Source organism: Brassica oleracea, chromosome C2, assembly GCF_000695525.1.
Source record: "Brassica oleracea var. oleracea cultivar TO1000 chromosome C2, BOL, whole genome shotgun sequence".
NCBI lineage: Eukaryota > Viridiplantae > Streptophyta > Magnoliopsida > Brassicales > Brassicaceae > Brassica > Brassica oleracea.
This window is the reverse complement of record NC_027749.1, coordinates 26,917,289-26,931,907: the sequence shown is the minus strand read 5'-3', so window position 1 is coordinate 26,931,907 and position 14,619 is coordinate 26,917,289. Positions and strand designations below refer to the sequence as shown.

General features: G+C 37.5%; 2 protein-coding genes across 3 annotated transcripts; one reads left to right on the top strand and one right to left on the bottom strand.

The window, feature by feature from the left end:
* Positions 1 to 38: 38 nt before the first annotated feature.
* LOC106323882 lies at positions 39 to 1,033 on the top strand. The gene is made up of 3 exons (XM_013761932.1): positions 39 to 48; positions 163 to 303; positions 752 to 1,033. Exons 1-3 carry the CDS (start codon positions 39 to 41, stop codon positions 841 to 843), a joined length of 243 nt encoding a protein of 80 aa, XP_013617386.1. The 3' UTR covers positions 844 to 1,033.
* Positions 944 to 3,117, bottom strand: LOC106327663 (magnesium transporter MRS2-10). 2 transcript variants are annotated; one of them, XM_013765883.1, is made up of 5 exons: positions 2,824 to 3,117; positions 2,664 to 2,721; positions 1,515 to 2,590; positions 1,386 to 1,433; positions 944 to 1,320 (listed from the first exon to the last, which is right to left on the bottom strand). In XM_013765883.1, exons 3-5 carry the CDS (start codon positions 2,565 to 2,567, stop codon positions 1,090 to 1,092), a joined length of 1,332 nt encoding a protein of 443 aa, XP_013621337.1. In that variant the 5' UTR covers positions 2,568 to 2,590; positions 2,664 to 2,721; positions 2,824 to 3,117; the 3' UTR covers positions 944 to 1,089. The 2 variants fall into 2 exon arrangements, with proteins under 2 accessions (XP_013621337.1, XP_013621336.1); XM_013765882.1 differs by having other exon boundaries at positions 2,827 to 3,071.
* Positions 3,118 to 14,619: the final 11,502 nt, after the last annotated feature.

Sequence of the window (14,619 nt, the reverse complement as noted above, 5' to 3'; positions counted from 1 at the left end):
GGGGGGGGGGGGTTCACGTAAATAAAAAGGTTATGTTAATGGGCTTAAGTAAATAAAAGCCCATTTAAGATGGTCCTGAAACGCCGACGAAAAAAGGGTCGTAAAATCTCCTGATAAACCTGAGTCGGAGAAGTTGTCGGAACGACGGAGATGGTAAATGAGAAGAAGATGAATGGAGCTTCGAACATGGGGTGGAGGAGGGTTTAGGGCACTATGTGTACAGTGGGGAGAAGAATCACGTTTTAGCTGGGATCGGGATCTTCACCGTCATCTTCGGCATCCCTTGGTACCTTATGAATCAAGGTTTGATTCGTTTTGTAGATTAATTTCAACTTCTTTGTGTCAATACAAGCTATAATTAGATGCAAAGTAAAGATTTTTTTATCGAAAAATGTTTCTTTTTGAGGGGTTATGACATTTTTGCGGTACTGATTGATCTCATAAGCTGTTAAATTTATCATTCAATGGTATGTTTGGACTATTGGCAAAAATGTATTGGGATTCATTAGAGATTAAATGTCCAGAAAACTTAACAAAATGATTGATAGATTGGCTTAACAGATAGAATTTGAGGATGAGTCACAATTTTTTTTATCGTGTTAGGATCGTAGACCTGCATCTTGCATGATCACAGTCCTACCGTGTTTGTCTGCTTTGTCTCTCCTGATCACATCGTTTTAGTAGTTTCTTATGTATGTTTGGTTTTTTCCTTGATCTTTAAACTCTTTGTTAAATTCTGGTTTCTTTTTAGGATCTAATCATCGGTCTCACCAAGATTACATGGAGAAGGCTGATAAAGCTCGTAAAGCGCGTCTCTCTTCATCTTCATCCTCTGACAAGTAGTTCATAGGAACTTAACTCCGTAATGTCTGAGCCAGTTTGGTTTTTGTTCAGATACGTACTCATAAGTTTCTGTATCAAAATAAATTGAAGATTTCTCATCTATAATGCCTCAAAGTTAAAGCTTCATTCTCATAATATTTCATCTAGAGCACTGTTTCCATCTTGTGAAGGTCACAGATGATTAATAAAAGCAACATTAAACGGTAAAATAGAAATCTCCTACTTGTCTAGGGCAGTTATATGTCCTCACAGAGGCATGAGCCTTCTACGTTTGTAGAACCAGAGGAATGCCAAAAATACGAGAAGACCAGAGACTCCAGTAATGGTCAAAACCCATTTGAAAGCACCAGGCTTCTCAAAGAAATCTATCTCAAAATTCATCCCAAAGATCCCTGCTACAACCCCAAAGATGGCCACCACGAACGTTGCTGTAGTTAGCAGCAGCTCAAACTGGATCAGCTGATTCCTCACGTTATCCTGCCAATACCATAGATTCTAAGCAAAATAAAAGTATAAGCATGATCAAGATTTAAAGGGTATACCAATTGAATGTTGATGAAATCTTCAGTATCATCAATGTACTCCTTTAACTGAGTTGTAAAAGAGAAATGCAGAGGATTAGACAGGCTTTTAACTGATACTAAACACAAAGGAGTGGTTTCTTATGTTACCGAGGTTAGCTTGTTGAGAGTGCTGTCAATGACAACAAAGTAAGCTTCCAGCAACATCTCCAGCTCTTCTATATTCTCTGTTGCGCTTTCCGAGCTTCTTGCACTGTCATGCCTGCTCCTCGCAATGCTCAAGCTTTTCTCAAGTCTCCTTGAAGAGTCAGGAGGAGAAGAAACAGGAGAAACTGGCGCAGAGAGTGAAAGACCATCGTTTGATCTGTAGCCAAGTAAAGAGTGATGATCACCACCATTCAAAGAACCTTCCATTCTCTTCTTCTTCTCGGTTAAATACATCTCAGCCATGTCCCCATCATCGTCCATCAACTGCTCGATCTCATCCCTCACCTTCTGAACTCTTCTCGTCAACGCCACAAGTCTGCTCTTCAGTCTACGCACACGCTCCAAGTTCAAAGTACTGATCTTTGAGGTAAGCTCATCCAATAACGGGTACGCCTCAATCTCCAACTCTGAAGCCTGAGCATCAAGGAAGGTACAAGCAGCTTCGAGAGCAATCTCAAGAGCCCTAAACTCAAAAGGCAAATAATCAGGGGACGAGTTTTGGAACACATTGTTCCTCCTCCTGATGAGTTCGTTCCTGTCCTGATTCCAAACCTCACCAACAGCACTTGCCTTAAGCCTCTGTTGCAACTCAACCACATACCGAAGCACATAGTTATCGAGAGAGTTCAACAGCAAAACCTCATCCGCAGTGATAATACAACGAATCTGCTCCAAGTTAACAACAATAGCTCTCTCACGCCCCAGGATAGTAGAGGGATACACGAACAAAGGATCAAGCAGGCGCAAGTCACGTGCCGGCAAGTCGCATCTACGCATCATTGAGAACTTATCAACCTCAATGACCTGTGTATTGGCGAAAGTGTCAACGCGGATCCACGACTTGAGACCTTGTCCACGTTTCTTGAGACCTGAAACGTCAACTCCGAGGAGAGGCTGTCTCCCTGAGGCAGAAGGGCGAGACGCTGCTGCTTCTCCTCTGAGGTTTATAGCTGAAGCGGGTCTCGGAGGAAGCAAACGCTCCTTGAGATCAGACATTGTTTGCTAATAATCTCCAGATGCTACCGAAAAAAAAGGAATGAACTTTTATTACAAGACTCTCTCTAAATATGATCAGGAAGAAGATTTTCAAACCTCCGTGTTGAAGGAATCAAGACCGACCTCGCGTGTTCTTACTCTGTCCTAGCCACAGCTGTAATAAAGAAAACGAGGAAGCAGTATCAAAGATGGAAGCTTTAGATAGAAAACAAATCATACACCACAAGACAAGACTAGAAACGCTGAGAGATACGACCACATGTAATAGAATCGAGTTGGGTGAATCAGATGGATCGTCTCAGAATCATAAAATGATCAGAAAGGTCTCAAATTGTACACTTCCGTATCAAAATCCTCGCGACGGGAAACCCCTTGAAGCTAGAATCAGAGAATTGATTCCGAAGTGACTTCGTTGGATTGGATTCTTAAACAATCTGATTGAGTTAATGCGGAAGGAGCAAAAAGTAAGCACGCCTTTTGCCCTTGTAGACGCAAATTACAATAAGAGAGAGCTTAATAACCGGAATGTAAACCGATTATTAACTAATTTATTTTGGTTTAGACTTAAAATGTACCGAACTCATATTAATACTTGCTATAACAATATTAACCACTGGAAAAGTTAGGTAGATAAATTAATGTTGTCCATTTAATTAAGCGTGATGACACAAAAGTAATTAATACGGAGTATTGAATGGTTTTAGATTGTGATGACGACGTGCAATTTATTTCTTTAAAAAGAGTCGGTGGGATGACCAGTGGATGACGATGAGCCGTACGAAGCAAAGAGAGAGACATTGAAACATACATCCGAGCAAGGAATAACGCGTGGGAAAGAGCCTTGCATGGCATTAGAGAAAGCAATTAAGTCACACTTCTTGATGCTACAGATACAGACTCTGGCAGCAGGTGGAACTTTCTGTTACTACTACTCAGTGCCAGTCCGGACCTATGTAGAGCCGAAAGCGGACAAGAAAATTATATCCTTAAATATAAAAATATTTTTTATTGCACGTTTAAGCATATAATCAAAATAATGCAATATACTATTAAATTCTAAATTGTTAACAAAAATAAAATAAAATACAAAGAGATAAAATCACATTATTCATGAAATATAAAATTTATTGATGAATTTTGAAATAACTACAATATTTAAGCCATACTGGTTCTACTAATATCATAATTGGCAATCCATTTAGTTGGTTGTCAATCTTATTTTTGTTACATTTTCTATTAAAACATTAACTGTATAATATGACAACATCTGATAAAAATTCATTAACATCAACATCATTTTTCCTTTGTGAATTGTCTCACGGATTAGAACCGAATTTATGATAATTTGTTTGTGTAGGTTTGATAAATTCCTAGAAAATTATAAAAACTTAAAAAAAAAATGCAAATAAATAGAGCAAAAGAGTTACATGTGATATTAAGAATCACATTAGTTCAGGTGAAGACCGATTAAAAATACAAACTAAAATGTTGAAATCGAGCAACTGATAACTTAAATCATTTTTATAACTATTATCTTGTTTACAAAGCTATTTTATAAAAAAAATAGAATAAAAAACAAAAACCGCAAGAATAACATTTATATAACTAAAATTTGCTTAATTAAATGTTTTTATTTAATAATATATTTGTGATATAATAGACAAATTTGTTAGAAAAGGTAAGTATCGAATGAGGCAATTTTAATTGTTATTTTCTCCAAAATCTATACTATTATTTGCGAAGTAAATTTTTGAAATCGAAATCTCACGTTAAAAATTAGAGTGGTTAATATCGTTTATACCCTTAATGAATAATTATATTAATTAGTAAATAAATATAATAAAATTTTCAAAAATAAAAAACATGTTTTAAAACATAAGATATTCTTAGATATATTCTTTTGTTATCTGAAAATAATATTTTATTATAAAATTTATAGTTAGATATAAAAAATATAATTAAATGCTAATCAAATAAATATATTTTCTAAAATATATGTGAATGTTTTTAAAATTTAACACAACAATAAGCATATATATTTTGATAAAAACTAATGAATATATATTAATAATATTTTATTTATATGTTATATTTGATAATTGACTATAAGTAAATATAATAAAACTCTCATAAATAAATTATATTTTTAAAACATAAGATAATTCTTAAATATGTTGTGTTTTTATCTGAAATAATATTTTTTACTATAAAATACAAAGTTTAATGATTGATTTATCTTTTTAAAAACATAATTAATAATTTATTATGTTGGTTTTGATTTAATAGTTATAAACATATAAATATCTATAAGAACACAATGCTAGGAATAAAAAAAAGATGGTAAAAACGAAAGGAGCATCGAACTCACAACCTATAGATCACAATGAAAAACATAAACCACTAAGCTATAGTGATCTCGCTACATAATTTGGCGCCCCTTAGATATATACAATATTTGGCGCCTAAAGCCCTTACTTTATGAACTTTAGCCGAGGGCCGGCCTTGCTACTTAGGCCTGTGACGGATCGGGTATCCGGGCAATTTTAAGGTATCCGGATTCGGATCCTTATCCGGCGGATCCATAATTTTACTATCCTTATCCGGATCCGGGGTTCTCGGATATCCGGATGTCGGATATCCTTTCAAAAATTGTAATATCCGGCGGATATCCGGATCCGAATTTTGATCCTTAAATAAATAAAAAATAATATTAATATATATAAAATATCATAATTTAAAAATAAAAAAAAATATAATCTCTTTAATTATTTCTATGTATAATATTACAAAATTTACATAAAATTTATATATACTATTATAAAAAAGAAAATATATTAAATAAAATTAATTTATATATATAGATATTACTATTTTTGAAATATTTATTAATAAAACTTACGGATACGGATATCCGGACTTAAAAATTAAGATATCCGGATCCGGCTTTGACGGATCCAACATTTTACTATCCGGATCCGGATTCGACCCCTCCGGATATCCGGATTTTCGGATCGGATCCGGATCGAATCTCGGATCGAATCCGGATCTCGGATAAAAGTCTCAGGCCTATTGCTACTACTAATCCACCAAAACAAATGAAACGATGTTTGATCTTTGAATCTCTTCAGGTACTGCAGCAGTAAATACATACCTCAACTTATACTGAATGCCAAAACATAACTTAACTAATCAAAAATTTGAAATTCATGCCTAAACTAGGGGTTGATAAAAAAAATACATACCCCAACTCCTATTGCATGCCAAAACATACCTTAACTAATCAAAAATTTGAAATTTATGCCTAGTCTTTAGAAGTCAATGTAAATCCTAATTTTGATTTAAACTCTGTTAATTAATTGTTAATGACGATGACTATGATAATACTTAATTGGCTAATTAGTCAGATGAATAATAATTGGATCTAATCGAAAATCAAATTGGAATAAGTCAAATCTGATAATAGTTGGGCCAAAACCTTAAAACAATGGGTTATTATCAATATGATGTCGTCTGTGTTTTTTTTTATCTCCGCTCCTTTCTTTCTTTGTATGCGACAAAGTGAAGGATCCTTACAAGACATAATGAAGAGACAAAACACAGAACAAACAACGTCGTAGAGATAATGGTCCTAACTCATTAGTCAATTAAGTATCCTAGTTCGTCATTAATAATTAATTAACAGAGTTTAAGTCAAAATTGGGATAACATTGTCTTCTAAAGATTGGTAAATTTCAAATTTATTAGTTAAGGCATGTTTTAGTATGCAATAAGAGTTCAGGTATGTATTTTTCAACGATCTCTAGTTCAAGCACGAATTTCAAATTTTTGATTAATTAAAGTATATTTTGGCATATAGTAGAAGTTAAAGTATGAATTTTCTCAGTGACCCCTAGTTCAGGCATGAATAAGCCGTTTTCCCGTGCATTTTCCATGGATTAAAAGTTCGAAGAAATTTGCAAAAGAAAAACCAAAACGACTTTCTTAACAAGTTTTTGAGTTGTTTAGATTTTTTTTTTATATTATGGCCCTGTTCGTTTGTACATCTGGAAGATGCATCCAGATGGTCCATCTAGATGTCTTATCCAGATGCTCCATCTGGGTGTTGTTCTTTTCTTCATTTCGTCCATGCATCCAGATGAATCATCTGAATGCAACTATGTTTGTTTGCTTTTCATTTTTTAACTTCCATCTGCATCAAGATGGAATGTTAATAAAATGACTAAAATAAAAATTTTACGGTTGGCTGGGTGCTGATAATAAAACCTTCACGCTGTAGCATACGTTTATCGAAATAAAACCTCCCTTTGTTATGTTCTCTTATTTCTAAGGAGAAACTAATTCTCAGCGGCCTGTGGTCTGAAGCCCACATGCTTTGATACTCTGTAATAGACTTTGGAAATAAATGGAACCAGCCATCATTACCAAAGCTACGATCCAACCTACACTGCACCCAAACTTGCTCTCTCACTCCTTCCCATGACAACGAATTACCAGTGGTGCGCAGCTCTCTGACTTTGCACTCTTGGACCATGCTTCGAAAATCCCAGAAAGTAGAGTCCTCTCGTACATCACCTCCCAACTTCTCGTCATTAGACAAGAGTTCATTAAAATCTCCAGTTAATAGCCACGGCTCATCACGCATTAACCCAATATGAACAAGTCTGTTCCACACTTCCCTCCTTCTTGCACGAACAGGGTCTCCATACACACATGTAAAGAAAAAAGTAATCGACCCAATAGAAACTTTCATGTCGATGATTCTCTTATCTGAAGACAGAATCTCAACATCAAAACAACTCTTCCACATAACCACTAACCCACCACTTAAGCCTATTGGCTCCACAATCACTAATTTATCATAACCCAAAGTCTGCTGTAAATCTGAAATAAAACTAAACCTTTGCTTTGTCTCCATAAAGAACATAAAATCCGGAAAAAAACGTACGCCGCATTTTCCGAATTAGTTGAACTGTCTCCGGACTACCAGCCCCTTGACAGTTCTAGCTGAGTATGCTCATTGGGGAGGCAGTGGGTTCAAATCGGAAGCCACCGTATTTGCTTGGGTTTTCAGATTTTTAGTTGGGTTAGTCTCAATCTCGGAAGAGGACTTGCGCTTTAGAAAAGAATCAGCAGGCAAGATAGATCCTGACGCTACTTTCTCTGAGTTGCTCTGCTCAACATTAACAATGGTTTTTCTCTTCCAGGAAGGAGGACGTCTCCTCTGTTTCTTGCCTCCTCTTGAGTCCCCGGCCAGTCGGGATTGCGATGTACCCAACTGGAAACCCGTTGAGACATCAAGAGCAGCATACACTGGGTTCATGTTATTTACAGACGCAGTTTCTGATTCCAACCCACTGTCTTCATTCTGGTAAGGAGCAGATCAAACCTGCATTGCAGCCTTAGAGTTACCCTTTGAACAGGTGATGTCAGTATAACCAAAGACGTGCCTGTAACACCCCCAAACCGTCCTAGACATATGGTCGATCAACCGGCCTACAATCAAACAAGAACATGACTGACCATCCAACCCAACACCATGGTCTGGAAGCGCTACGTGATGGATTAGGGACGATCCGGTCAAAGTCACAAATTTACTCCACGACCTCGACTAGTTCATACACTAACTCGTCCCGCTGCGTCAAGGCATAAGGCTTTGCAACCCGTACCTAGAGTTAGCGTTTTCTGTTAGATCGAGGCCTAAGGCTTTTTAACCCGTACTACGACCTGACGTTGTGTTAGACCGGACTAGTCAAATATCAGAGTACTCATGAAGCGCAGATAAAACAATTATTTTTATTGATTTAGGAAATATTCATACAATGAATAATTCAAGACTGGGCCTTGCCTATTGCCAAATCGAGTCAACTAAACACAATCTCAAAATACCGTTTACAAAAGGCATGAAATCTACTCCGGCGGTCCTAACGTCCAATTGCCTATTGCCAAATCGAGTCAACTAAACACAATCTCAAAATACCGTTTACAAAAGGCATGAAATCTACTCCGGCGGTCCTAACGTCCAACACCAAGCTATCTGATCATCCTTACCTAAAGCGACCTACAAAAAGGACAACGGAGTTGGATGAGTAATCTAGTATTACTCAGTGAGCTGGCGGCCTCTACCCGCAACCTAGGCTCTAACCCAGACAACCCAAAATAACAATCATTCTAGCCCTAGCATGCATTCAAAGCTAAAGCTAAGCAAACCGCTACTAAGTTAGACTTGGCCTCCTGCCCTGATCTAGCTTCAAGTAATGGAAACCTGCATTAAAACAAGTCGACAACCAATCCCTTGTTAACCATATATACGCCCGAGATCAGTACTCATGTAGTGTTAGTCACTTAGACTATACAAATATCATTAGCCGGTCGACCAACAATTAGACAAGAACATGATCGGCCAACCAATGATAGCGCCTAGCTTCAATATCCACCACCCTTCACAAGCAATCACTCAAACACATAAAGGCCAACGTCAGGCCTACACTAACCAAATACACACCAAGCCTAATCTGGTACCTAAACCAGACTTAAGACTTAATGTCAGAACTGCAAGACAAACATTCAACAACCAAGCACAATCACAATAATAACTATGAGTAACTACGACTCGATCTAACTCGTAACACTGTATATCGGTGCTACATTAACTTGAGGGTTCCATAACCCCCTACGACACACTAACACAACACAACACTCTAGCCCGGGAAATGGTGACTTCGTTTTCCTCCTCTCTATCGGCAATATCCTATCTCCCTACCACAAAAGCCAGAAGAAGACTATCCCTAGGCAAGACCTGAGGAACAAGACTCCAATCCAAAACTAAAGGATACTTAGGAGTCTACGACACTAACAACAATATCATCACTAAACAATTCAACCAGTTAGTTACTCCCTTACCAAGAGATGACTAACCTCAATCAACAAGATTAATTAAACGAGCAAGCATTTAATTAAATCTACTCAATCAATCTACTTAATCAAACCGTTACCCAGATAGTTCGGCCTCATGCTATGACACTATCTTTAAAGATAACGGGAACCTGCACTCAACCATATCAACACGCAAGAATATAAATCATGATGCATCCTAGTCCTCTTCAGGTTATTATCTCAGTCATAATTCCATTTCATCTCAGCTAGCCTGTGCTAAGCTGAGTCCGATTTAATAAATAACCCTAAGGACCATATCATGCAAAACCGTCAGCATTCTACTCTATATGTGACTCGATCTTCCCTAAATTCCAGGTGGAATTCACACAAAACCAACTCACAATGTTTTAGGCGAGAAGCTGCTGGTTGATCGGAGAGGACATGGCCAAAACCTAAGATGAACGTCTGGAGTGGACTGGACTGAAATGATCTTGTCTTGGACACAACCTCGGCTTCACCATGAAGAAGCTGACAGGTCTGGACGGACTGATCTGGACTCGGACAGAACCTCCTTTAGCTTCTGGACAGTTCTTCGACTTCCCGGCGGAGTATCGAGCAGAACTTCGACTGATCCGAACATGTGGAACTGAACTAACTCTGGATGGCACCTCCACTTGATCATCAAAGGAACTGACTGTCCTGGACGGATTGTATTGGACAGGGCTTCCGCCTCACAATCGTAAAGAATCATCGATTGGACGGAACTGACCTTCTCGGTGGAATATCGGTCTTCAGAATCGACCATACTTTAAAATCGACCACTTTCTTTCTCTATCTCTCTCTCTAGCCACGTTTTTGAAGTGGCTTTGGTGTGTAATGAATGTCTGAAACTTAAGGGACGGGTTGGGTATTTATAGAACTCGTCGACCAGTAAGGACGAGCCACACCAGCGACAGTGTGTCAGCCCGCATGCCTCAGACACATGCAAGGAGACGCACCCACGTCTATTTGGCTTTCTGCATGTCTAGTGTTCACGCATTGCGACACACGGGCCTCTGCGTGTCGTTTCGCATGCGCAGATCGCAGGTACTGCGACACCTCGTGCTCCACATGGCTGACTTCATGTCTCAGCCTCATACAGGACGCCACCACTCCTCCCAGATGTAAATCTGCATGACTGGAACTCATGCAAGGCGCCACAGCAGCACACACATGTCGATCAGCATGCTTCGGTTGCATGCGTCGTGACATCTTGTGCTTGGCCGCTCCACTTCGTGCTTCTATGTGTCAAGCTGCATGGAATGGCTTCATGCACGTCTACACCTCCTTAGATCGAGCCACCTCGAGCTTCTCGGTCGATTTACGCGATTTTGGCCCTTTTGGTGAATTTTCGTCCCGCGATCAATCCCGAATATTTTTCCGCTCCCGTTCTGATGCTCTAAATATTTTAATAGACTCCAGATGAATTCTGATATCCCTTAAAAATATTTTCCGAGCCTCCGGCTTCCTCGAAAGATTTCATAATACCGAAATTAGGGTTTTCGTCCAATTTCGGGTTTCCCGTCGTGATTTGATCCCGTCGTACTTGCTTCCCGTCCTGGTTGATTCCCATCCTGCTTCCAATGTCTTAGAAATAATATTTCCCTGATATGAAGTTTCGTAGAAGACTTCGTGTTGAAGAAACGTCATTCTTCCAAACCGTCGAGCTTCTAAACCATCGTGCTTCCAAAAACGTTATGCTTCCAAAACGTCTGTCTGATCAATCTAAGAAATCATCTAACTATGGTCGAGTAACTTATTCGACTCATAGTTCACTCACGATCAATTCTTCGACCACCTCGTTCTTTGAAATTTCCGATCGATCTTTATCGCCCGCGATTCGAAATCATTATTTACTGACCATGTAATCACCACCGACCTTTTTTCGTGTTTTAGCCTCACTCGCACGGCATCGCGAATCACTTCCCGATAGGTTATCCATCCTTCTACTACTGCAGTCCAAGCACGCTTAACTCTGGAGTTTTAAACGAATATTTGATGAAAACAGTAAGTCAACTTTGGTGACATAGGTAGCCAAATCAATTATGTTAAGCTTTTCCATATATCACAACTCGGAATATTACAAAAACATTTATCGAATTACGATCAACATATATCTGAGGCTATCCTCAACAATTTTCTTTCTCTCTCACTTTCTCTTTTCAATGTTTTCATCTCATACTCTTTTTCAATTCTACCCTTATTTCTGTCACAGAATAGACAAACTCACCGTGAGCTTATTACAAAGAAGAGCAACGACAAGCTTCCCATAAAACAGAGAGAAAACTATGAAGAAAAAGACTAACTTTAACAAATTTTCTGATTGAATCTATTCACAACAACTTTCCACTCTATGTACTCATTTGAGCTTCTTTATTTGATAATGTGGATCTCATCGATGTGGCCTTATTGACACCCTCCATTGTCATTTATCAAAGAGGTATAAGAGGAGGAAGTCTTCTCAATTCTCAAAGCATTAAACCTCTAAAATGCTAAGAAAGATATGGTTGTGAATCTTGTGGTATATGTAAGGACTGGTGTCGAAAACCATATTTTTGTGGTTTTTGTGTTTAAAAAAAAACTATAAATATGCTTTCGTTGTGTTTCGTGTAGTCTAGTTGGATTTGAATGTGCAGATATATGGTTAAGACAGACTTAAGAGTTTATTTCTCACAGTTGTGAGGGTTGGGGCTGCGATGAATAGTTTTTGGTGGCTGATTCTACACTTGCTTTTTAAAACTGCATTGACATGTTTTCAGTAAAATATAGATAAGTCGATGGTAGAGGTAAGCAAAGTGCGAATCGAAGCACATTAAAAAATCGATTCACAATGAAAAAATATGATTTTTTAGGAAAAAATGTTGATTAGTTGTGTAAATAAAAAAGTGCGGTAATCGTCCAATGAAAAAGAATCCTTAAGGGAAATTCGGACTCATGTCCATTGTAGGATGTAAATTAAAGAAATACACAAAGCAACAAAATGGCTATGATATAATACATATTATGATGAATTAAGACAAAAGTGTCATTTTCTACGCGTGAAAGATAAACAGTGGTCTTTTTTTTTGCAACCAAAAAATCATTTTCACTTCATCCCTTTTTGCATACGGCGGAGACGAGAGATTTGGAGAACACTATTTTGAGAGATCGATTGTGCATCGGCGGTTGGAAAGGAAAAGGGATACACTTCGAAACACGGTGTGTGATAGACATCAGGTGGAGGAGCAGAGTTAGGGTTCCGGGGCAGGAGCCCACTATGTATTTATGGCAACTTAATCGGAAACACCGTCTCTTTTGAAGATTCAGTTGGAGCAATTATAGGCAGTTGAAAAAAGGTAATCTCAGGCAATAGATTGTGATTTGAACTTCATCTAGGCATGTTTTATCTATATGAGACCTGTTTAAATCTGTCACTGTGTTTCTGCAATTTTTTCCTACTTAATTTATGGGTTCGTAGAAAGGGTGAGCAAATGTATTTTGTAATTGCTACGAATATACTATACTATCCATCTTAATAAAACAGAACAAGTGAATCAGACATGTACTATAGCAGCTGACATGATAGTATAGTGTGATTTATATACATATGCGCTTCCATGATTGTCTTGGATGATGTGAAAATTCACTATGCTTCACTTGTAGTTGAAGTGAAGACATACAGTTGCAGCTTTCTCGACCTTCACCCCTGACCAACTCCCATAATGATATGTTGGAGGAACCCCTATGTGCTTTCTCTACTCATATGCTACTTATAAGTTTTCGATTTTACTAAGCTTTGCTACTAATATCCCCATTTTTACTAGGGCGGACATCTCAATTTGTGTATTATTTCGAAAATTATGTATGGTTAAGTACAATCTGACGACTTATTTATCAATTGCTATTCATTTATAACAGTGCCTTTATTCCTCTTCCTATTGTGCATCTAACCTATGCTTTTCTGCAGCCAAACTAGATTTCTACATAAATATTTTTGTCTCTTTTTCCAATACTTATTCGGACACCATACCTAATTTCAGGTTTCCTATGTATTATATACTAGCTGTGTTATTTCTATACTATTATCTTTGATAGTATAAAATAACTTTCAACTGCTTACGCAACAACTAGATTATATGTGGGTCTTCTATACTAAATTCCACAATTGTGATCTTCTTACGGTTTGAATTAGTTTCTTGTGTTTCTTCTGTTGGTAGATAACACATTCGACCACCCTATATGACACAATAGCAGCGTCATTTACGTACCCCAATGAATTAAGTAGGTATGATGTTTTGTTTACGTTAGTAGATACTATAATACATACTTTTATAGTATAGTATCGTTTAACCTTTTGTCCCGCCTTGGGTTATTCTATATCCCAAATTGTACAACATCATATCTAACTCGCTCATTTTTTCTTTTTCTTCTTCACCTCGATCCTATTATTTTCACCATCACTATTACTGATTATTTTGTCGCCGCCGCCATCTTCTCTTTGACCTTTGTCACCACTTGTCATCTCTTCCACCTCCAGTGTAGGTTTTTTTCCTCCTCCCACCACATATTCTTCTATTTTAGTTTACGTAGCAACAACTAAATCTCTTCATCTGCCGCTCTTATTTATGCATTCACTTTTACTGCTACCAGTTACAAAATGATCTAAGAAGATAAACTAAATTGTATTTTTTGGTTTCATTCTATTATGATTGGTAGCATAAGAAATTTGGTAGATGCTCTGGTGTGTTTCTACTTCGACTAACCTGTACATTGTATAGTCTAGAATATTAATGCTGGTGTAGTGTTTTTGTTAACGTTTGTAACATGTTTCTCTTTTCACCATGTATATTTGTATGAGTGCTTCGACTATATTATATGGTTTGTAATATAGTATATTTCAGTCATGTTCACCACACAATGTGATGCACATATACTCACGCGCACGGGAGTACAAAGAGAAAAATGTCAAAGTTTGGTTCTGATTGTCATATCAACTATTAAATATCTTTTTTTTTAATTTTTTGAGCTCTTATGAATATTTGGCAAAATCACCGAATCCTTAAAAGAAATCTCAAAATTCATGAATAATAGCGCCACGTCACCATGGCTGTTCGGAGTCATCATCTCACTACCATCTCCGTCTCTCTTGGATTCTCTCAGA